This window comes from Acomys russatus, chromosome 1 (assembly GCF_903995435.1).
Source record: "Acomys russatus chromosome 1, mAcoRus1.1, whole genome shotgun sequence".
Lineage (NCBI taxonomy): Eukaryota > Metazoa > Chordata > Mammalia > Rodentia > Muridae > Acomys > Acomys russatus.
The window spans coordinates 93440337-93464672 of NC_067137.1; the positions used below are offsets into that span (position 1 = coordinate 93440337).

General features: G+C 39.6%; 1 protein-coding gene across 4 annotated transcripts in view; it reads left to right on the top strand.

Annotated features, from left to right (window-relative positions):
• Positions 1-1142: 1142 nt before the first annotated feature.
• Positions 1143-24336, top strand: part of Rbm25 (RNA binding motif protein 25) — a 47722-nt gene continuing 24528 nt past the window's right edge. The window contains exons 1-8 of one of the 4 annotated variants that reach the window (XM_051148751.1): positions 1143-1326; positions 8582-8647; positions 11906-12023; positions 12135-12255; positions 13908-13957; positions 14890-15057; positions 15983-16040; positions 18011-18171. In XM_051148751.1, coding sequence (XP_051004708.1) covers positions 11982-12023; positions 12135-12255; positions 13908-13957; positions 14890-15057; positions 15983-16040; positions 18011-18171 — 600 coding nt within the window. In that variant the 5' untranslated portion in view covers positions 1143-1326; positions 8582-8647; positions 11906-11981. The remainder of the gene's footprint in view (positions 1327-8581; positions 8648-11905; positions 12024-12134; positions 12256-13907; positions 13958-14889; positions 15058-15982; positions 16041-18010; positions 18172-24336) is intronic. The other 3 variants (XM_051148776.1, XM_051148759.1, XM_051148767.1) reach the window with 3 other exon arrangements.

Genomic DNA, 24336 nt, shown 5'->3' on the forward strand with positions numbered 1-24336 from the left:
AGAACAAGTTCCAAGACAGCCAAGGCTACACAGAGAAATCCTGTCTCGAAAAACAAAACAAAAACAAGGTTTGCTATTTGTTACTCCAGTTCTCCCAGGACAGGAATAAATCTCACTATCTTTGTTTGAAAACAGGGTTTCTCCCGGGGCGTGGTGGTACATGCCTTTAAGCCTTTAATCCCAGCATTCGGGAGGCAGAGGCAGGTGGATCGCAGTGAGTCCAAGTCCAGGACAGTCAAGGCTACACAGAGAAACCCTGTCTTGAAGAACCAAAACAACAACAACAACAAAAACTAAACAAACAAAAACAGGGTTTCTCTGTGTAGCCCTGGTTGTCCTGGAGTCACTTTGTAGACCAGGCTGGCTTCAAACTCAGAGATCCATCTGCCTTTGCCTCTCAGAGTGTGTGCCTTGGCATCCAGCATTACACCAGGTACTCAGAGAGGAAAGATCCTTGGGAAAAAATTATAATTCTTCTGAGCAGCAGGAAACAAAGCAGTAGATACTGCTTATAAAGCCCATAAATCGAATAACCCAGTAATTTGTGACTATTCATTATTTTAGTATTCTTTTCATCATTCGCACACTCCAGAAAGTTGTGTTAAATATTCTTACATGTTTTTGAAATTATCAAACATCTAGTTAGCTTTTTGACCCTATTACCTCGCCTAAGATGTCCTGCGTGTACACACAAAAAGTCCAAAAAACACAACATAGCCGTTGCCAGTTATTTCTTGATGTGAACGGTTCTTCTCGAAGGACCAAATGACATTTGGGGTTTCTATTGAGGTTCTCGGTCCCGCCCAGGTATCAGCTCGTCGAACCTCAAAGAACCTGGAGACCAAAGTTCTAATTCCTGGAAAAACGAATCACCAAAAAGTGAGAAATCCTGTAACAAGCCCCGCGCGGGTAATCAGCCGGAACCTTGACCTCAAGATGGCGTCGCTCAGTCATAAGATTCAATCGGCTCCAATCAAAAATGGCAGGGTGGGTCGTAATTTACGGCTTGGGCCTCTCTAGGCCCACCAGGCGCTCCTTCTCTATGGTCATTCTTCTGTGCGTAGTGAGTCAGAGGCAACCGTGAAGACTATCTATGTATAATCTTCTCTATGGTTCCCCCTCTCCGCCCTTTCCACGCCTCCTAGCGCAGTGCACGCCGGGCAAGAGGAAGACCTCCAGAAGCTCCCCGCGCAGCGCGGCTGTGTTTGCGGCCTATGCGAGTAAGGCGCTTCGGAACCAGTCTCTTCAGTCCGGCGGAACCGGCGGAGCTCACTCATAACCTGACGCCCAGAGGCCGCGGAGACATTACCGTTTTGTCAGCGGCGGGTGAGTTCGCGCTTCCGAACGCGCGAGGAAACCGGTCGACCGGGGACCTCAGCTGCGGGAGGAGGAGGAGGAGGAGGAGGAGGAGGAGGAGGAGGAGGAGGAGGAGGAGGAGGAGGAAAAGCCAGGGTAGCTGCTGAGGGCCGAGTGGGGTGGGGTGGGGGGGGAGGAGGGGTGGGTGGGGAGGGGACGGGCACGAGGCTTGAGCTGCTCTTGCTCCTCCAAAGGCCTCGGAAAAAAAAAAAAAAAAGAAAAAGAAAGAAAAAACAAAACCAGTGGGACCGGGAGGCCGTGGGAGGCCGGGCCCACGTCCTGATCGTTCCTTCGTGGTTTTTTTGTCGCCCGCTTTTCTGTTGCTTCACATTCCGGTTGGGAGTGTCGCCTCGGCCCCGGCGGGGCTCCGTGTTAGAACACGGATGGCATCGGCCGGCGCTGGAGGCTCTTTTCTCATCGGGCCTCCGGATCCATCCCTCCAGTAGGTTTCCGGGGCTGGGGACCCATGCGCCTCAAGGCTGCAGGCCTTTAAAATAGTCTGCGCCCACTCTTTTAGCGAGGTGCCTGGGCCACCAACGGATTCCTTCCCCTCTCTGGTCGCCCAGTGCCAGCCGCCGGCAGGACGGGCCGCACCCCTCCTTGGATTTCGCGAGTGTCCACGTTTTGTGTTTTTTTGTTTTTTTTTGTTTTTTTTTTTTTTAAAGCACCTTTCAGGTTTGTTGAAGGTGGTGATGAGTTTCACCGTCTTGTCCCCTCTCCCATCGGAAGGATGCTGTAGCCCGTGTATCTCCATTCATTCTAGGCCTCCATATTAAAAACGTGTTGCCATCCTTTTGTTTTCAGTATTGATTTGTAAATACGGTTTTCGAAATGGAGTATGAAGGTTATCTTGAAGTTTTGTAATAATAGATTTATATTGGCGTGGAAGTGCCACTTTGATACAGGACAGGGTAAAGCCAACCAAAAAGGCGCGCGGGGGGGGGCAGATTGGGCTTCTCTTGTGTCATAGTGCTTTAGAATGGAAATTAAGTGTATCGGGTGGCCAGCAATATTGTAAAAACACTTTTTTTGTGTTGTCTGGGAACACCCTCCCCTTCAATTTTCCTTCAGTTTAAAAATCTTGACCTCACGAGTAAGTGAATTTAACAAGTCAGAGGGTCGCCGGGTACTGTTGATACTTTGAAGCCTGAATATGGAATTAGGAAGAATTGATAGTTTAACGGGGAGTATTCACTCTACAAATGTAATTTTGTGAGAACTTTAGGTTAAAAAAAAAAAAAAAAAAGAGATTCCAAAACACTCAGAGGTCTCAGAAGGCATTCCTTCAGTTCTTGCGATTCAAGATTCAAGCAATGTCTCTTCCTATGAAACTTTAAGTCTTGATTTCCTTCTATAAAAAGTTATATTGTGATCCACTTCACAGATTCGACTTGGGGACTGAAAAAAATGCTATAAAGTGTTCGATAAAGTATTAGCTTAATATGTTGATTTATACTAATAAATATTACTTCAGAACTAGAGTCATAAGTTTCAGAGAGTTTACATTTCTTCCTGTGTAATCAGAGTAGACCTTAGTAGTAAGTTCCTTTCTTTCTAATTGGTATGTGGTAGAGTGAAAGAGCCTCCGAATTGGTGATTTCAGGATAGTGTGGCCCTTTGGAGTCTCCACACACTCTGTTCCCTTGAACTAGTTAGCTTCTTCACCAATAGACAGTAACAATTGTACACCAGGTATAATAAATATTGAGGGCTTTTGCAAATAAAAGTAAATAAAAATGTCAACATCAAATAATTTAGCATTACCTTTAAAATTTTTTAATGTGTGTATGAGGAAAGTGTCACAAAATTATGTACTTTTAAAAAATTCTTTTTACACATTTTTGTGTATGGGTGTTTTGCTTCCATGTATGTATCCCACATTTATGCCTGGTGCAGCCAGAGGCCAGAAAAGGATCCTCTGGAACTGGAATTAAAAATGCCTGTCTCTGGGGGATCAAACCCACGTCCTCTGGAAGAGCAGCAAATGCTAGTAAAGGCTGAGCTATCTTTTTCCTTTCTTTTGGTAGGATACTAGAAACTGCAAGGAAAAAAATGTTTTATTGTTTTGCATTTAGCCATACTGTATTAATCATTTTGGTTAAGTGGTTTTTATTTTGTGATTATCTTTTTATTGCAGTGTTGAGTCTCTGGATAGAGATAACACACACACACACACACTTGTACATGCTAATGATGTTAATGTTGAGTAATTACTTAAGAGCTGGTGAGGAATATTTCAAGTTACTTTTTTAGCTACAGAACTTTGATTTATTTTCCTCATGTATGATTTGGAGGAAAATTCATTGTTTTATAGCTTTGAAAAAAAGCTAACATTAAATTATTAGCATTGTTAAAAGTAATCACCATCTTGGAAAACTGTTCTTTATATTTTTTAATCTTTAAAAAGCTTTTTTTTTTTGGGACAGGATCTCTATGTAGTTCTGGCTATCCTGGAAATCACTATGTAGACAAGCTGTCTTCCAACTCACAGAGATCCACCTGCCTCTGCCTTACAAGTGCTGGGATTACAGGTGTGAGCCACCATGCCTAGTCTTAAACATGCTTTGTGGGTTAATGTAATTATTTACTTTGTGATGCTGGGCAGCAAATCCAGGGTCCTGAACTTGTTAGGCAAGTTCTGGTCCCTTGAGTTAGAGCTCCAGACCTTTTTAAAATCTCATGTCTTACATCTGCTATTCACATTCCCTAAGGGGCTTTTGATTTCTTTTAAAAGCCTTCTTGAATGCCTTTGTGCTTTTGATTTTTGGTGGAGGGTATCATCAGTAAGTAGCCCAGGCTGGTCTCAAACCCTGGCTTCCCCAGTGCTGGGATTTTAGGCATGCACCTAAACTTGGCTTCTTTTTGTACTTTGTTTTTATTTTGTTTATTTTTATGCACATTAGTGGTTTTTTTTTTTTTTTTTTTTTTTTTTTTTTTGTATGTGCGTTGGTGTGAGGGTGTCTTGGAGTTACAGAGAGTTGTGAGCTGCCATGTGGTGGCTTCAGGGGATCCATGGACCTTTTGTGGCCCCAGTGGGCACTGTATTCATGTGCTTTGTACTTAAAGCATTTTTTTAAGTATCTGGAGAAAAACTACTAAGAAATATTAGTATTTGCTGTTTTTCCTTTACCCTTTTCTTAAATTTTTGAGATAGCGTCTCATACTCTAACCCACGCTGGCTTGAACATGTAGTCCAGGCATACCAAGAACTCATGACTTTTTGTTGTTTTTTTATCTTTTTACTTTGACATAAATTAAAATTTACCAAAACTTACCAAATAGAACAGTCAATTCTCAACCATCCTAAATCTGGGGTTCCTTAGATGTTAACATTTTTGCCAATTTGCTTTTGTACTTTTCTCCTCTCTATGGTTTTCTTTTGACATATTTTGCTACTAAGTTGTAGATGTGATGCTCCTGTATCCACAACATAAAGTATTTCCTGAACGCTCTACCAAATTCCTTTTTTTAATCACTTAAAAATAAATGTACAGTGATCACAATCAGGAAATTAACATTGGTACAATATTGTTTAGTCTTTGGACCTTAGATTTTGGTAGTTGTCCTACACTGATAACTGCTCTTTTAACAATAGTAGCTTTAGAAAGGTCAGTGCTTTATTTTATTTTTTAAGTACATGTACTGAATTGTGCAGCCATTACCCAGAAGTATCCCTCTAGCCTGTTTGCGAAGCACTGTGTATTCTACTGTACTCTGTGTCATTCATTAGTCTGTATAGGCAGCGCTGCCTTTTTCCCATTAAAAATGGTGAAGTAAAAAAAAATAATAATGGTGAAGTAATACACTGAACAGGTAATGTGCTTTTTTCTCATTGAAAGTGAAAATTTCTGAGGGAAAGCTGATTTTTTTTTTTTTTTGGTTTTTCGAGACAGGGTTTCTCTGTGTAGCCTTGGCTGTCCTGGACTCACTTTGTAGACCAGGCTGGCCTCGAACTCACAGCGATCTGCCTGTTTCTGCCTCTCCAGTGCTGGGATTAAAGGCGTGTGCCACCACCAGCCGGCTAGATCTGCTGATTTTTTTTTTTTTTTTTTTAAGTGTTTTTGTCCAGTGCCAGGGCCTTGATAGACAAGAACTCTGTGCCTGCGCTATGTCCCCTACCTGTTGATAAGTTTTGCTATGGAATAAAAGTTTCTTTTCGACATTTTGATTTGGGCACAGGTTTTTTTTAAGGAATGGTTTCTGCAGAATCCAGGTCTGTATAAATTCAGTTAGTGATTTTTCTAAAGCAGTGTTTAGTGCTGTGCAGGCTGTAAGCAGGTTGAGAGACAGTGTTCAAAATCACATTCATTGTGGAGCTGCTGGGCTAGTTGTAAAGGGTTATATAGTCACTTAAGATCTCACCCTTTCCTAACTACTACAGATGGTTTCTACAGGAGAACCTGCGAAATAACTGGAGCTCTAGGTATGTAGGAGTGTTCGCTAAGGGGAATCTTTCGGTTCGTTCTTACCATTTCAGAAATTTGCTACATAGTGTTCCCTTGAGAGAGCTAATGTGTCACCCAATCCTTGGTGACATTTGTTTTTATCTAGAGATGCAGTGGAGGACTGCATACCTCTGTATACCTGTATATTCCCAGGAATAAGGGAAAAAATGGGCTGAAAAATAGAAAAAAGTGAGAGGTGAGTTGAATAGTATAAATATTTAGGTCTTTTCTTTTAGACTAAACACATATAAATTATATGTAATAAAATCAATTTTTAATTCCAGCAAGTCTTGACAAATAGAATAGTGTGATCACTATTAAATTAGATAGAGATTGGGAACACTTACATCACAGACAGTTATTTTGGCACAAAATAAACAAATAAAAATACTTTGAAAGCCGGGCGTGGTGGCGCACGCCTTTAATCCCAGCACTCGGGAGGCAGAGGCAGGCGGATCGCTGTGAGTTCAAGGCCAGCCTGGTCTACAAAGCGAGTCCATGATGGCCAAGGCTACACAGAGAAACCCTGTCTCGAAAAACCAAAAAAAAAAAACAAAACAAAAAAAACAAAAAAACAAAAAAATACTTTGAACTAGCCAGGTGGTAGTGGCTCACACTTTTAATCCCAGCACTTGGGAGGCAGAGGCAACCAGATTTTCTGAGTTCAAGGCCAGCCTGTTCTACAGAATGAGTTCTACAGAATATATATATATATATATATATATATATATAGAGAGAGAGAGAGAGAGAGAGAGAGTGTGTGTGTGTGTGTGTGTGTGTGTGTGTGTGTGTGTGTGTGTGTGTGTGTGTTAGGTAGATAAATCTTCAAAAGTTAAAACATTTAGGCCAAGCATAGTGATACCTGGGAGGCAGAGACAAGAGGATTGTTGAGGCCAGACTGGTCTACATAGTTCCAGGTCAGCGAGAACTGCATAGAAGTCACCCTGTTTTGTAAAACAAAAAACAGCTCCCCAAGCCCCCAAAATAAAAAAAACAAAACTTAAGCAGGGCGTGGTGGTGCACACCTTTAATCCCAGCACTTGGGAGGCAGAGGCAGGTGGATCTCTGAATTCAAGGCCAGGCTGTCTATAAGGCAATTCCAGAACAGCCATGGCTAACACAGAGAAACCCTGTCTGGAAAAAACAAAACTTACAAAAGCCAATTTTGCAAATAGTATTAAAATAATATGAGTATTAATAACTGCATCTTTTTTTGACTTTTTTTTTTTTTTTAATAATAACTGCATCTTATATCTAACATAACCCCTCAGGAAATCCTTTTGACTGTCTTTAAAAATGTCCAGAACCTGAGCTGGGTGTGCTGGTGTGCAGGCCTGAAATCTCAGCACTCAGGGAGGCAGAGGCAGGTGGATCTCTGAGTTCCAGGCCAGCCTGGTCTGCAAAGAGAGTCCAGGACAGCCAGGGCTACACAAAAACCCTGTTTCAAAAAAAACAAAAGGAGCTAGAGAGATGGCTCAGAGGTTAAGATCACTGGCTCTTGTTCCAATGGCCCTGAGTACAATTCCCAGCAACCACATGGTGGCTCATAACCATCTATAATGAGATCTGATGCCCTTTTCTGGCCTGCAAGCACACATACAGGCAGAATAATAAATAATAAATTAAAAAATCATCTTATAAAAACAAACAAGTCCAGAACCCAGCAACTTGTTACCTACTACTTTGACCATTCCTTCTTCCTTCAGGACACAATCTCTTGTTTGCATTATTGTAGTAGTTCTTTGCTTCCATTTTTTTTCCCTTCCAGGAATAACAGGTGACAATTAAGTTGAGTCAGACACTTTTCAAAAATGTGTTCTGTCTCATTTAAATACCAGTCAAATCTTTACAAAGCCCTGTCTATCCTCTTTGAACACTTCCTCTTCCCCAGTTAATGCTCACTTTTTATCTGACGCTCAGTTTATTCTTCTTTAGACTTACAGCTGGTTTGGCTGGTCTTCCCTCAAAGGCATGTCTACCTTAGTCTCTTTGTATTTCCTTCTCTTGGAAGGCTTTTGCCTCTGATATGAATAGGGCTTCCTGCCTCAGCCTCTTTCACATCTTTGTTTTGTGAGGCCTGTTCATTGGAACTGAAAGTAAACCACTACCCAGCTTTTCCCCTTTGCATTATTTTTCTATAAAACCTACCAACTTTCAATGTCCTTAAAACTTAGAAGATAGTATAATTTATTATTAAATTTAAATTTATTAAAAAATAAAATTGGTACTTCTTGCTTACTATGATTGTATTTTTAGTTAACATAACAAAGCATAAAGCTGTTGATACTCAATGTTTAAAGTGAATATTTCTATCATCAAAGTCATCAGCAATGTCTTTTTTGAATTTCCCAAGGAGAGAGGACCATTATCTTAAAGAAGAAGGGGACTGTTCATAAACGTTGGACATTGAATATATTTTTTCACCTTGCAGTACAGTCCATGTTAAGTTTTGAGCAGCTTTAAATAAAAGAGAAGTATTTCATAGGAAAACTAGCAATGTATGCGATAATTATATTGGTAAAAACTAAAATGTATCTTGTTAATTAACTTTTAATATTAAACACCATAAAATAACTTTAATCCTTAATATAGCAAAAGTACTGTTTATATCTAATACTGGTGGGAGAGAAGTGGCTCTAAAAGTGAATCCATGGCCCAACTTTATACCATTGTGAAACTAGGCACTGGACTGTTGCTGGTATATAGTAGTGTTTAATAAATTTGTCAATGAGTCCTCAGATATTGTTTACTGTTCATTAATTAATTTATTTATTCAACAGGTACTATACCAACTGCCTTCCTAAGAAAGTGCTGAGATAGAGTATTATTATAATACAAGAGCTTCTGTAAGTAGGACAGTAGCCTTCTGTGTTAACAGACACACTTTCCTGCTCCTTTCCATGCAGAACATTTGCAATACAAATAATTTAAAAACTCAGTGGGGAAGGGGAACAGATGAGAACATAGTGTAATAACACATGTGTGAAGATGCCGTAATTGAAACCCATTACTTAATGAGGTAATTTTAAAGGTAATAATTAGAAAAAAAAAAGACAAAGAACACACCGAAATTAAATGCATGTCTTATACACTTGTGTCTTTCCTTTGTTAGATATGCTGATGCTTACCTAAGTTTTAAAAGAATTTTTTAGCATCTTTTTGCTGATATAGGAATCATTGTGACAAGTCTTTTACTTATGAATAAGAACTGGCTTCTAAAATCAAAGTTTTAAGTTTTACAGAATATTTTTTAAAAATTATTACTATTTTCTTTGTTTTTTTGTTTTGTTTCTTTGTTTTCCAAGACAGGGTTTCTCTGTGTAGCCCTGGCTGTTCTGGAACTTTGTCGATAGACCATGCTGGCCTGAAATTCAGAGATCCACCTGCCACTGCCTCCTGAGTGCTGGGATTACGGGCACGTGCTACCACCTCCTGGCAAAGTATTTCAAAAATATTTTTAAAGTTACATTGCTATTTACTTATTTTGGGGCCATGTGTTCAATGGCAGATGTGTGGAGGTCAGAGGACAGCTTGTGGGAGTCAGTTCTCTCCTTCCACCCTGTGGGTCCCAGGTGTGGAATTTAGACTGTCAGGCTTGGTGGCAAGTACCTTTACTGATCATCTCACCAGCCCTTAGAGATTCTTTAACAAGTCAGAGGAACAGTCTAAGAAGAAACAGTTGTGAGCATGGAGAAATTTTTTCTGTTTCAAAGAAATGCTTATTAACAGGTAAAAAGATAGCCAACTTTTAGTGATTGGGGAGCTAAACTGAAATAAGGGGTTTGGGTTTGTTTGTTTTTAACCTCATATTCTTATAAGTTAATTGATTTATTCTAACACGAGGAAAGGATATATTCAACACACTGCTAACATAAGTAAACACATGTTCTGGGAAATGATTTAGTACTAGAGTTTGGATGCAAACAGTGATAATCTGTATTACAGAAATGTTTGTGGGCTCACAAATGGCTTAGTAGGTAAGGGTATGTTTGCCACTATGCCTGACAGCTCAAGCTCAAGACCCAGGTGATGGAAGGGGAGAGTTGACTCTTTTGGCTTCTTCTTTGACTTCCATACATGCCGTAACCATACACAAACGAATAAATGTAATTAAATAAAATTCTAAATACTTGAAAAGATAAAATTAAATGCCTAAGAATGCTCAGTGTTTTTCAAAGGGTTAAAAAGCTGAGGCAACTGGTATTTCTGTATTATATTGTGTTATAAAGACAAGAACTGGTGCGAAGAGATGTCAGTGACATTGAGGGAGAAATGCAGGTAACAGTGTAGTATGAATACATGATAACAGAGCATAAATTAGTAAATATTTGTACATCAAAAGATACATAGAAAACAAATGTAGCAAAGTGAGATTTCTTGGGTGAGAAAAAGTAGAAGACACTGCATTTTAAAAATTTGGCTACTGGAGCTGGGCGTGGTGGTATACGCTTTTAATCCCAGCACTTGGGAGGCCGAGGCAGGTGAATAGATGTGAGTTTGAGGACAGCCTGGTCTACAAAGCAAGTCCAGGACAGCCAAGGCTACACAGAGAAGCCCTGTCTCAAAAATAAAACAAAAACAGAACAACAACAACAAAAAAATTTGGCTACTGAAGGGTGAGTTTTTAAAAAAAAAAAAAAAAAAAAAAAGCCAGGCATGGTGGTACATTCTTAAAATCCTAGTATTGAAAGGCTAAGGAGCCGGGTGTGGTGGCGCACGCCTTTAGTCCCAGCACTCGAGAGGCAGAGGCAGGCAGATCATTGTGAGTTCGAGGCCAGCCTGGTCTACAAAGTGAGTCCAGGATGGCCAAGGCTACACAGAGAAACCCTGTCTCGAAAAACAAAACAAAACAAAACAAAACAAAACAAAAAAAAAAGAAAGGCTAAAGATGTTGGGTGTGAGACCTACTTGGGTCATGCAGAATGTCTTAAGCAGAAAAACCAAATATTTATACTCAACTACTAAAAATAAAACATGCTTTTGAGGTAGGGTCTCATGTAGCCTAGGCTGTTCTCAAATCCAGCATAGCATTGCTACATAGCAGTCTGGCCTTCTGCCTCCACCTTCTAACTTCAGAGTACAATTATGTGCCACCATGCTCTGCTTGGAAAATATGTTTATAGCATATAGTGAGGCAGAGGCTGGTGGCTCACTGTAAGTTCAAGGCCAGCCTGGTCTACAGAGCGAGTCTAGGACAGCCAAGGCTACACAGAAAGAAACTGTTTTAACAATTCTAGGCTTTCTCAGTTACAGAGTATGGGATTTAATGTTATAGGTGTAGGCATTTTTGCTAGTGGTTTAACAGTGGTTTACTGCTTAGTAACAAAACAAAACAAAACCCCAAAATTCTACTGGAATCAATCACCAACTACCAACTTATTTCAGTTTTGTTTTTTGAGACAGTATCTCCCTATGTAGCCCTGGCTGGTTTGACTGTGTAGACAATGCTGTCTTTCCTCTGTCTCCCCAGTGATGGGATTAAAGATAGATGTCTCCTTGCCCACCCCGGACCTTGGATTTTTGAGACAAGTCCTAGCATAGTCAAGATTCTTCTGCTTCTACCTCTGGGATTGGGATTACAGGCTCATGCCACCAGGCCTGGCTAGAGGTTTGCTTTAAGAGAAATATCTTAACTGGGTATGATGGTATATACCTGTAATCTCAGTACTTGAAATAATTGAGATCAAGTGTTCTTTCATAGTTTTCATCAGCTGAATAGTGTTTAAGGGCAACTCTGACTTCTTAAGGTCCTTGTTGCCAAAAAGAAAACTGTTAACCTTACTGCAAACTGTGGGCTCCTTTCGTCTTAGAGCAGTTACTGTGTGACCTGATAGCAGGCACACCCTCTTTCCCCTCAGTTGGTAATTTAATGACACATTTGTCTTTGAAGAACTAGCTAAGTCAAATATTGTTAACCTTGTTAGTTTAGTTTTCAGAGAGCTATTGAGTCAAATTGAATGTATCAGAACACTTAAAAATTAGCTACCCTCCTGGATTCTGAGTTTGTTTTAAAAGATTCATTGATGTTTGGCGTTTAATTTTTTGATATTAACTGAACCTCAAAATTTTTTTCTTCCTTTATATGTATTCCCACATGATTGTAGGAGTCTATCCTGAACTTAGTTCGTGTACATTTTGGGAACTTATTTTAGAAAAGATCTAAGTTTTAAAAAATTCTCAATGGACAGACAGAGAAAAGAGGGTCTTTGCCAACTCCTTTGGGTAAGAAAACTTTAGAATTTTGCAGATAACTCTAAAAATGAAGGTCAACAATATAGGGATATCAAGATTGGAAAAGTTTCAAATAAGATGATTTGTCATTTCTTCCTTTAGACTGGTGCAGTCAGAATGTCTTTCCCCCCTCATTTGAATCGCCCTCCCATGGGAATCCCAGCACTCCCTCCAGGGATCCCACCCCCACAGTTTCCTGGCTTTCCACCCCCAGTACCTCCAGGTAAGCTGGATCGCATTGTCTTTCTTTAGCCTGTGCCTTTGTCACTGTGATATTTTTGGAACATAAACATACGTGATTTATGAAAATGGTTGTCTGAATTTGCTTTCTTTTGAGGGCGCTGGTTTTGACAGTTTCTTTTCTTTTCTTTTCTTTTTTTTTAAGATTTATTAATTAAGTACACATTGTTTTGCCTGCATGTGTGCCAGAAGAGTACACCAGACCTCATTGTAGATGGTTATGAGCCACCAAGTGGTTGCTGGGAATTGCACTTGGAACCTTTGGAAAACAGGCAGTGCTCTTAACCTCTGAGCCATTGCTCCCCTTGACGGCATTTCTTTGTGTACTCTGTCCTACACCACAGCTTTGAACGAGGCTGGCCTTAAACCCACAGAGATCCTCCTGCCTCTGCCTCCTGAGTCCTAGCATCAACATTGTATACCATTAGTATCTGATTTTTCTATGGCATTAAGTTATTGTTTAAAGATAGAGTCTATGTAGCCCTAGGGGTACTTCTACCTCTCAGTTGTCCTTCAGGCTCCAGAATGCTGGGATTATAGTTTAGAGCAACTATACCTGATTTGACAGTAGATTTGTGTTTGTGGCTGAGTTTCAGACTCATCTTGGGAATTCCTTAAAAATTGTAAATATTGCCGGGCCGTAGTGGGCACGCCTTTAATCTAAGCACTTGGGAGGCAGAGGCAGGCCGATCTCTGTGACTTCGAGGCCAGCCTGGTCTACAAAGTGAGCCCAGGACAGCCAAGGCCACACAGAGAAACCTTGTCTTGAAAAAAACAAACAAACAAAAAAATGGGAAAGGAGGTATCTGGGTAGGCTTTCAGGTGGCCTAGGATGGTCTGGAACTTGCTGTATAATGAAGCATGGCTGATCTTCCTGCCATACCTCCCAAGTGTGAGATTATATGTGTGTTCACCAGCACGCCTAACTCTGAATATTTTCTTGTAAGTCCTTTTCTTTGTGACCTTGACTATCAAACCAAAGGGCCCTCTGATTTTTTCCCGATTGTTAATGTTTTATATGTGTGCATGTATTCATTTGCAAATACAAGGAAGAGGACAAAGGATAGCTAGTAGTTGCAGCTGGCTCTCTCTACCATGTGGGTACCAGGGATTGATAGGCTGTCAGTCTTGGCAGCAGTTACTTTTATCTACTGAACCATATTCTAGGCCCCTCTGTTTGATGCAGAATCTTTTACTGGAACCAAGGATTCCTGTTTGGGCTATGATGGCCGCTAAATGATACCTGTGGATCAACCTGTCTTATGTTTTCCCCTTGTTGGGGTTATACGCACTAGTCCTAAGCCTTTTCTTTTTCTTTGTTTCTTTATTTGTTTCTTTTTTTAAAAAGATGTATTTATTTATTACATATACAATGTGTTCTGCCTGCATGTGTGCCTGCATGCCAGATGAGGCACCAGATCTTATTTAGGTGGTTGTGAGCCACTGTGCTGTTGCTGGGAATTGAACTTAGGACCTTTGGAAGTGCATTATCTCCAGAGCCATCTCTCTAGCCCATTCCTATGCTTCTTATCTTCATGCTTGTGAAACAGACACCTTAGTGTGCAAAAATCTCTCCAGCTCTGTAATTATTTTTAATCGTATTATTTAAAAAAGCATATGCTTTTTCCCTCTTAGGGACACCAATGATTCCTGTACCAATGAGTATTATGGCTCCTGCTCCAACTGTAAGTATAATTTTTCTTTTTATTTTTTGAGACAGGGTCTTTGTAGCTTTACTTTGTAGCTAAGGATGACCTTGAGCTTTGATCCCCTTGCCTATACCTCTTAAGTACTAGAATTACAGACACACTAACTATGCCTGGTTTATGTGCTGGAGATTTACAGGGAAGTACTCTGCCAAGTTCAGTACTCTTACTTCAACCTTGTAAACATAAAGGGAAAATTAAGATTCAGGATAAGGATAGCACTTTCTGAAATACAAAACTTTGGTAAGCTTAGATACCTTAAAGGAATGACTGTGTGTGTATGTGTCCTACTTGTCAGTATGTACAGCAGTTGCATGCAGTGCTTTTGGAGGCTAGAAGGTGTTGGTTCCCCTGGAACTAGTAGTGTTACAGGTGGTTCTGAGCTGCCTGATACAGTTTTGAACTGAATCTGGGTCCTATAAAAGCAGTGCCTTAGTAACTTTTCTATTGCTGTGACAAAACATCGTGATGAAGGTGAGTAATACAAGGAAGGTTTGAGATTATTAAAAACAGCTAGTAATAGCCAGGCATGGTGGCACACGCCTTTAATCCCAGCACTGTGGGAGGATAGAGGCAGGCGGATCGCTGTGAGTTCAAGGCCAGCCTGGTCTGCAAAGCAAGTCCAGGACAGCCAAGGCTACACAGAGAAACCCTGTCTCAAAAATCTAGAAACAAACAAACAAAAAACCCTCTAACATAAACCTTGACATTTTTGTTTCCTTTTTAAAAGTAACAATCAAAATTCATTTGTGAAGAGAAAATTTGCATTAATGAAACATACTACATGGTTTAGGAGTTTTAGGTCAAGTATGCAGGGTCTTTAACGATATATATTTACACTTTACAGTTGGTACTTTTAGCATAATGTCATAATTGCCATTTCAATTTTTTTCCCCTTTTCTTTACCATAGGTCCTCGTACCTACGGTGTCCATGGTTGGGAAGCATTTGGGAGCAAGAAAGGATCATCCAGGCTTAAAATTAAAAGAAAATGACGAAAATTGTGGTCCTACTACTACAGTTTTTGTTGGCAACATTTCTGAGAAAGCTTCAGACATGCTTATACGACAGCTGTTAGCTGTAAGTTAAACTTTATTTTCCATTTTTAAAAACTTACAAATTTCAAACTAAACAAAAAACACTGAATAGCTTGTTTTTTTAATATGTGTGTGTGACAGCATCTCAAGTAGTTCAGGCTGGCCTCAAACCTGGGACCCTCCTGTTTCTACCTCCCAGATGGTTGAAACTAAACCCTATGACCTTGTGCCTAGTTTCTTTCTCTCTCTCTCTCTCTCTCTCTCTCTCTCTCTCTCTCTCTCTCTCTCTCCTCTCCTCTCCCAGCTCCTCTCGCTCTCTCTCTCCTCTCTCTCTCTCTCTCTCTCTCTCTCTCTCTCTCTCTCTCCCTCTCCAGGGTTTCTCTGTGTAGCCTTGGCTGTCCTGGACTTGCTTTGTAGTACAGGCTGGCCTGGAACTCACAGAAATCCACCTGTCTCTGCCTCCCGCGTGCTGTGATTAGACATGGGCCACCACTGCCATATAAGGCTTTATGGGTCACCCCCCCCCCCCCCCCCCCCCAGACAGGTTTTCTCTGTGTAGCCTTGGCTGTCCTGGAATTCATACTACAGACCAGGCTGGCCTCAAACTCAAGAGATCTGCCTGCCTCTGCCTCCTAAGTGCTAGGATTAAAGGCGTACACCATTGCACAGCCAGGCTTTTTGTTTAAACAGTTTGCTATATATTTCATGTTTATAGGAGATTGGAATAATTTTAACAAGCTTAGTTGCTAACATGCTAAGAATTTTTTTCCCCTCCTGTATTGGTGGTGATGTTATTTTGAGACAGGGACTTACAGGGACCCAGTCTGCCCTTCAGATTTGTAATCTTTTCTCAGACTCTTGGATCATAGGTGTGAGCTACCACACTCTATAGCTTATAACTGATCTAACTTATCTTTAAACTGTTTTATTTTGTTTTTAAGTGATAAATGCTTAACTTTCTTTTTAAGAAATGTGGTTTGGTGTTGAGCTGGAAGAGAGTACAAGGTGCTTCCGGAAAACTTCAAGGTATATATATTTTCTTCATTTGTTGCTACCACCTTAACCTGTTTGTATAAATCACTTAACATGTTTTACTTTTATTTTCTTAGAATGTATTAAAAGATAAAAAGTTTTGGCTGAGATTTGGCATTAGAAGATTCAAAAGTTGAAGCAGAAAAGGAGGTAGAAGAGGAAAAAAATTAAAATTCAGTTTTTTTTTGTTTTGTTTTTTGTTTTTGTCTTTACTCTTTCAATATATTAGACTGGACAAACCCAGGTCTTTTTTTATTATTAACTGCCTGTAATTTGCGTGGGGGTTTCTGCATGTGAATGCAGTGTTTATCAAAGCCGGAAAAGGGTTTTGCCTGCCTTAGAGCTGGAGTTAAATCTGTTGTCCAGATACCTGAAGGGTCCTGGGAATCTTCTGTATGAGTAGTATGTATTTTATTTTTTAATGTTTTTAAGGAATTAATTTTTTTTATCTATACAGTGTTTTACCTGCATGTATGTCTGCACCCCAGAAGAGGGCACCAGGTCTCATGGATGGTTGTGAGCCACTATGTGGTTGCTGGGAATTGAACTCAGGATCTTGGGAAGAGCAGTCAGTGCTTTTGAACCTCTGAGCCATCTCTCCAGCTCCCCACTATTTTCTTACATGTTTAAGATTATTCCCTTGAACGTAAGGCTGTCTGATCCAGTTGGAGGGATTAGAATTTAGGAAAAGGGGAAGGATAATCAGATGGCCTGTTTTCTTCCTCTTTCTCTTTCTTCTTCCTCCCCCTCCTCTTTGTCGTCCTTCTCCTTCTTGCTTATTCTTTCTTCCTTTCTTCTTCCTTCCTTCCTTCTTTTTCTGTGTATAAGTATGTGCTTACATGTATGCTTGTGCCCCTCATGTATTCAGTTCTGTAGAGGCCAGAAGGAGGGGTTTGAGTCTGTGGAACTGGTGTTATAGATGCTTATGAGCTACCCTGTGGATGGTGGGAATGGAACCTGGGTCCCTGCAAGAACAAGCGCTTTTAATGCGAAGCCATGTATATAGCTGCTCTTTTTTGTTATGTATGTGTAGTCATGCTTGGTTGGCTTCTCTTTGTCTTCTTCACTTGCTCCTCATAATAGAGCCTGTGGTGAAAGAGCTTGTAGGTGCTAATATAGCTAGCCAACGTGTCCAAGGGGTTTCCTCATGTTTGCTTCTGAAGGATGGGATTGCTAATGTTACTTTCTCTCTCCTTGGGTACTAGGGGTCAAAACTGGTCTTCTTTACAATTCTATGTCAAATGCTTTCCTGCTTACAGATGGCCTATTACTTTTGAAAGTAAACTATTTTTCAGTGTAGACAGAAATACTGTTTAATTCCCTGTTCTTGGTGCTTTGGATGAAGTCTAGTGTTTCATATATGCAAATACTCCTTATCTCACTGAGCTGTACCTAGTCTTGATTTTAAAAAACTCCCCCCCCCTTGGTGTTTTGAAGACAGGGTTTCTCTATGTAGCCTTGGCTGTCCTGGATTCACTTTGTAGACTAGGCTGACCTCAAATTCACAGAGATCAGCATGCTTCTGCCTCCCTCTGTCTTGGGATTAAGGCGCACACCACCACGCCCTGCTTGGTTGCTGGATTTTAGTTTTTCTCCTTTCCCATGCTTTTTAAATTTTTTATTTTTTGAGACAAGGTTTCTCTGGTTGTCCTGGAATTACTCTGTAGACCAGGCTGCCTTCAAACTCAGAGATAACGCCTGCCTCTGCCTTCTTGGGATTAAAGGCGTGTGACACCAATGCCTGGCTTCTTTCTTTCTTTTCTTTTTTTAATACCCTTTTCTCCCTCGGTTGGTTCATGGATGTTGGAAGTGAAATGGTCATTAGAGGGTTAGAGAGCAGGGTTGGAGTGATGGCTTACTACCCTCAGAACTCTTGTATTTAATCACTTCGCTGTATTTTTTCATTTTTTAATAATTTTTTTAAAAACCTGACTATTTCACACATTCTTCTTATTTATTGCTAGCTTTTGGATTTTGTGAGTACAAAGAGCCTGAATCTACCCTCCGTGCTCTCAGATTATTGCATGACCTTCAGATTGGGGAGAAGAAACTACTTGTTAAAGTTGATGCAAAGACAAAGGCACAATTGGATGAGTGGAAAGCAAAGAAGAAAGCGTCTAATGGGGTATGTAATATCTTTTCTATTCTAGGTGTGCTAGGTCAGGCTAAATATTCCATATTGTAAATAAATCAAACACGGAGACTTGATCATTATCATTGTAATATGTGCTTGTGGCTTATGCAGGAGTATATTTTTATAGTTTGTAGATAATAAGTCTTTTATCTACCCACAGTGGGTGGATGACTGTTGGTTTGCTTGTTCCAGGTTGGGATGAAGGTAGTAAGGGAGGCTGGACAAGGTTTACTTGCCAGAGAAAACACTTGTACAGACTATTCCAATCAGAGCTAATTCATTAAGGCAGCTTTGTAAGTAAGTATAAAATAAATATATTTACACAATGTTTATTAGTTGTCCTCTCTTTTAGACGCACACCGATTGGATTCTGCAATGAGTGAAAATAAGACTTAATACTTCATGTATGGGGTGACTTTACTCAGACAGTATTTTTTTTTTTTTTTAAATGAGGACAAAGGAGGTTTTTATGTCTTGTGTGGTAATGTATTCTCCTTTACAAAACAAAAGGAATCTTAAATCAGAGTATATACTGTGTCCCATTCTTTTTCTTTTGTCTTCCTTTTCCCCCCTCTCCAAACCAGCAAACCAGCCTTTGCTTTCATATATACTTTTAAAGAAATTTATTAAACTCAAATTTAAGCAAAATATAAAAGGAATCTTTTTCTTTTTTTGGTTTTTCGAGACAGGGTTTCTCTGTGTAGTCTTGGCTGTCATGAACTCACTTTGTAGACCAGGCTGGCTTCAACCTCACAGCAATCCACCTTCCTATGCCTCCCAAATGCTGGGATTAAAGGCGTGCCCCACCACGCTGGGCTATAAAAGGAAATTTTTATACCTAAAGTACTTTACTATAGACAATTTGGTCTCATGTTCTTGTTTTTAAAAAAGATTTGTATTTTATTATATGTACAGTGCTCTGCCTGCCTATACACCAGCAGGCCAGAAGAGGGCATCCAATCACATTATAGATGGTTGTGAGCTACCATGTGGTTGGTTGCTGGGAATTGAACTCAGGACCTCTGGAAGAGCAGTCAGTGCTCTTAACCTCTGAGCCATCTTTCTAGCCCTGGTCTCATGCTCTTTTTTTTTTTTTCCCCCTGAGACAGGGTTTCTCTGTGTAGCCTTGGCCATCCTGGACTCACTTTGTAGACCAGGCTGGCCTCGAACTCACAGCGATCCGCCTGCCTCTGCCTCCCGAGTGCTGGGATTAAAGGCACGCCTGGCTCATGCTCTTAAAGACATTTTTTTTCTGTTAAACTGAATGTGGTCTTCTGGCCCCTCTTACTTTTTCTTTCAGTGTTAGAGTAGAGCCCATGACTCCTTTGTTATAGGCATGTATTACACCTATGAGCTACATGCCCACCCCATGAGTATAGCTTTAATTGGAATATTTTTATATTATAAACATAGGATAAAGCCAGCTATGATAGTTCAGTCCCTGCAGTTGGGAGGTGAAGGCAGTGGGGCAGGAGCTCAAGCTTATGAGTGTACAGGCCAGGCTGGGTGACGTGAGACTATCAAAACCAAAAAGGGTTAATTTTTAATCAGGCTTCCTTCTGCTTAATTTTTGTTTTCTTTGGATTTCTAGTACTTAAGTAATTTCACTGACACATTCTGTATGTATTTACAAGGAATAATTACTGTTATTTATTTGTCAGACTCAATCTTAGTGGTTTGAGTTTCCTTACAGAAGAAGCCTGTGTTTGGCGTAGTATTCAAGTTTTGTTGTATTGCATATCTCTTGGTTTTTGTTTTATTTTGTCTATAGAGATGTATTTTTATTGATGTGTGAGTGTTTGTGTGTGTTTATGTGCACTATTTGTGCATGTAATTCCTGTGGAAACCCAAGGAGGTTATTATTCTCCTGGCACTGGATGGAGGTAAAAGCAATTGGGAGCCATCATATGTGTTCTGGGAACTGAAACAATCTCTCCAGCTGCTCTTTTGGCATTTTTTTTTTTTTTTTTTTTTTTTTAATAGGATCTCATGTAGTCCAGGGTGGCTACTTACTCCCTATCTTACTCCCTATGTAGCATTGACCCTGAACTCTGAGGCCATTCCCCCAAGTGCCGGAATTAGTCAGATGTTATTATGTCATTTATTGAATCTTTAAAGAAATTTGTTTTACTTTGTGTGTGAATGTGGAAGTGAGAGGACAACTCATAGAAACTCTCTTCTGTCCTGTGTGGTCCCAGGCATCAAACTGAGGTTGTGAAGCTTTGTGGCAGGCCCCTGTATAGGTTGAGCCATCTTCTGATGCAAGTCCACAGATTTATTTTTTGTCATTACTTGATGTCTTTGGTCATTATTACTCATCCTCATTAAAATTTTATCCACCTAGTTATAATTAACATGTCCTTTGATTTATATAGCCGTTCTATGATGAAGCTTTTATCGGGAAGACACAATACATGTCAACTTACCCCATAGAAGGAACTCATGACAGACCAAAATATGAATACATCTGAAGTCCAACTTGGAACCAATGTGCTTCATTGGTGTTAATTATAGGAATATGGGTGAGGGGATTATAGGAGCAGAAATGATTCAAAACAGCTACATCACCAAGGCCTACTCCAATATGGGTAACAGCTCACAAAAACTGGGAAACTTGGAACATACTGCACAGCCTGCAGGCAGCTCCATAGGTTGGAGAGTGTTCTTTTCAAGTGATTCTGGTCTAAACCTCTTCTTGACAGCTCGGCTGGCCTATTCTCTCTGGTCTCAGTCTTTTTTGCAGCCTCTCCTGAGATACTTCTTTGAAGCTTAGCATTCTTCCATCAGAGAAGGGACTCCAGCTTTTATTTTTTTATTTTATTATTTTTTTAAAAGATTTATTTATTTATATTACGTGTATGAGTGCTCTATTTACATGTTCAGCTGTACACCAGAAGAGAACATCAGATCACATTATAAATGCTTGTGAGCCACCATGTGGTTGCTGGGAACTGAACTCAGAAACTCTGGAAGAGCAGGCGGTGCTCTTAACCACTGAGCCATCTCTCCAGCCCCCCAGCTTTTATTTTTCATTCTGGCAGGGTAATGTGATCAGTTTCAGGGACTTCCTGAAATTACCTTCAGTTGTTAACCTTTCTGCTCATAACTACAGGATTGAATGTCTGAATTCAGAAAAATTTCCACACAGCAATAACTCTTATAATTTATTGTCTTGTGGTTAAATTCCGTCATTCTGTTTACACTCCCTCCCTACCATGGCATCTAGGATTTACTCTCTATTGCTCTCATGGCCCATTACACCTTCTCTGATTCTCATATTCTGTATTTTCAGTAGAAGGGGAAGTAATCTGAGTAACTTTGCTTTTGTACCTTCCTTATCACCTAGGAATATGTCTTCTAAATTAATAATGGAATGAACATGTATTGAAAAACAGCAGTAGAAAGAGTAGGAAACTCTTAGTTTACTCTGACTCTGAGGTAAAAAAAGAGATAAAAAAAACAAAATAGTTATAATGAGTCAGAGAAATAAGAACGTGTATGAAAGGAATGAAATAATTTTTCCCGATTTTGAGTTTTAAGAAAAGGCTCCTTGTCAATATTTAAGTCTGTAAGTGAATTAATTTTCTTCCTATTTTCGCTTTAAAAAAAAAAAACCAATTGGCATTTAGTAAAATTGTACTTCATTTGATCTATTTAGTTCATACCCTGCTTGCTGCTTCCTGTCTTCCCAGCAATGAGTCTATAGAGATAGATAACCTTGTGTGATTGTTTCAAGACGTATTTGCTACCCATGCATTCAAGAATAAACTGGGCTGGAGAGAGGACTCAGGTTACTAGCACTGGCTGCTCTTGCAGAGGACCCGTGTTTGATTATCAGCACACAGAGAAGCTCACAATTTCCATGTTGTCTGGCACCCTCTCCTGGCCTTGCCTCTGTGGGTACCAGGCATCTAAGTGGTACACATACATACACATACTTATAAAAGAACACACTTACAGCACCCATACACATGAAAGAAAAACAAACAAATTGGTGATCTTGTTATGGTTGGTACATGCCTTTAATCTCAGTATTTGGGAGAGAGGCAGGTTGATCTCTGAGGCTGGCCTGAACTATCTATTAAATCAGGCTAGCCAAGACTAGCAAAGCCTTAGAAAACAAAACAAAACAAAATGAGAATGAACTGGTAATTGTTGAAGTATAGATAATCTCTGAAAAGCCATGTTCATTACGTTCTAGTAGACAAAGGAGTTTCAAGTAGCTGGTGTGGAGGCACACGCCTGTAATCCCAGCACTTGGGGAGGCAGAGGCAGGCAGATTTCTGTGAGTTCGAGGCCAGTCTGGTCTACAAAGTGAGTCCAGGACAGCTAAAGCAACAGAGGAAATTTTTAAAACAAAAAAGGCTTCATGTGAATATCTTCACATAATTGCTTCTAAATAACATCTAGTTGATACAGTATTTTCTGAAAGGACTATGCATTTGCTTTAGGTCCCCTTAAATTGCTTATTTCAGATTATAGAAGTTAGTCTTGAGAATGTCTCTAAAAGCTGTTACATTACCTTACCCTTGTTAGTGTTGCTTAGTATGCATTTTGGAATTTGGAAGTAGAAGTTGAAATTGAGAAAGTGTTTGGGAACTCAGTGAGAGCTTTGGATCAGAGTTGGTGGCCTAATTTCTTACCTTCATTGATCTTTCAACATATTCTTGTTTTATTGATAATTAGCGATCAGTTAAGAGACTCAGGCTACTAAGCTTTCTTTCTAAAAATGAAGATCGAGAGGCTACCTGCCATTTGAATGATAGAGCAATTTAGTTTTTGTTTTTTGTTTTTTTTTTTTTAAATAAATCCCTCATGGTTATAACTCTGGCAAAGAGCTGTATTGATCCTTAAATTTTCAGTTGTTGGGATGATAATTTAGTGTCTGTGAGTGAGTTATTTTTATATTAGCAGGGCTTTGAATATACAACTCCACACTATTCTTATGAATAGAAACCCATGGAGAGTCTTCTGAGAGAGGAAAAAAAAATCAGGAGTGTAGGAAATGTCACACAGATTGTAAGCTGTAGATAGTTTGACTTTATAACCCTGGTTGGCCTGGAATTCACAGAGATCCACCTTCCTCTGCCTTCCAAGTGCTGGGATTGAAGGCTTTGAGCACCACACATGGCCCAGCAGTATGCTTTCTAGTGAATATTTTGATGGTATAGAATTTAGAATCAAAAGTCAAGTTTCAAGGAACTGGATTTGTTACCATATAATTGTAGTTTCAGCATTTATGAGGTTGTGACAGTATAGTAAGTTCCATGTGAACAAAAAGGAAAAACAATAACAAAACACTGAAAAAACTAAATTTGAATGTCAGTCATGTTATTGGAGCATTCTCTTTCATATAAAACTTAGAGAAGGCACAGTTATTAAGGATTTTAATGACAGGCGTATAAATTCAAATATCATTTTTCTTTATTTTAGCAATTTAAAATAAAGTTGCCATAATTATACTTAACTAATATTGTTGATAAATAATTTTAATAGTTTAATTTCAGTCCTGTGTAAAACATCTTGTCTATATCTAAGATGCCAAGTAGAAAATTGGCAATAGGAAGATTGGATGAAGACGCAGGTTTGAGAAAGTAAGAAACTCTTAATAGAGTGGGTTGCTTTATCTTTGACACAATACCTTATGCCTTCTATTTCTTACACAAGTGAATGTTTATGGGGAAAGTTCTGATTTAAAAATTTGTTCTTATGCTTTCTAACAGTATCATAAAGTGTGCTCTGAATAAGAAATTTGTTTAAATGAAATTTTAATATAAGACTTATTGAATATGTACATGAAAATATTTCTAATGATAGAAACATCTTAATGATGGTTGTTATGAAATAACTGATAAGTTAAAATTACTAAATAATCACAAAGCTTGAAATTTATCTTCAGTAAAGTTGAATGTGAAGATTTTTCTCTTAATGTATTGGTAGTTGTTTCCAGGATGTCACAGGTTAGGCATGGCCTGTGCCACTAAGCCATATCCCTGGCTTTACAAGTATAATTTTTTGTTTTTTTGTTTTTTGATACAGGGTTTCTCTGTGTAGCCTTGGCTGTCCTGGACTCGCTTTGTAGACCAGGCCTGCCTCTGCCTCCCAAGTACTGGGATTAAAGGCGTGCGCCACCACGCCCGGCTCTACAAGTATAAT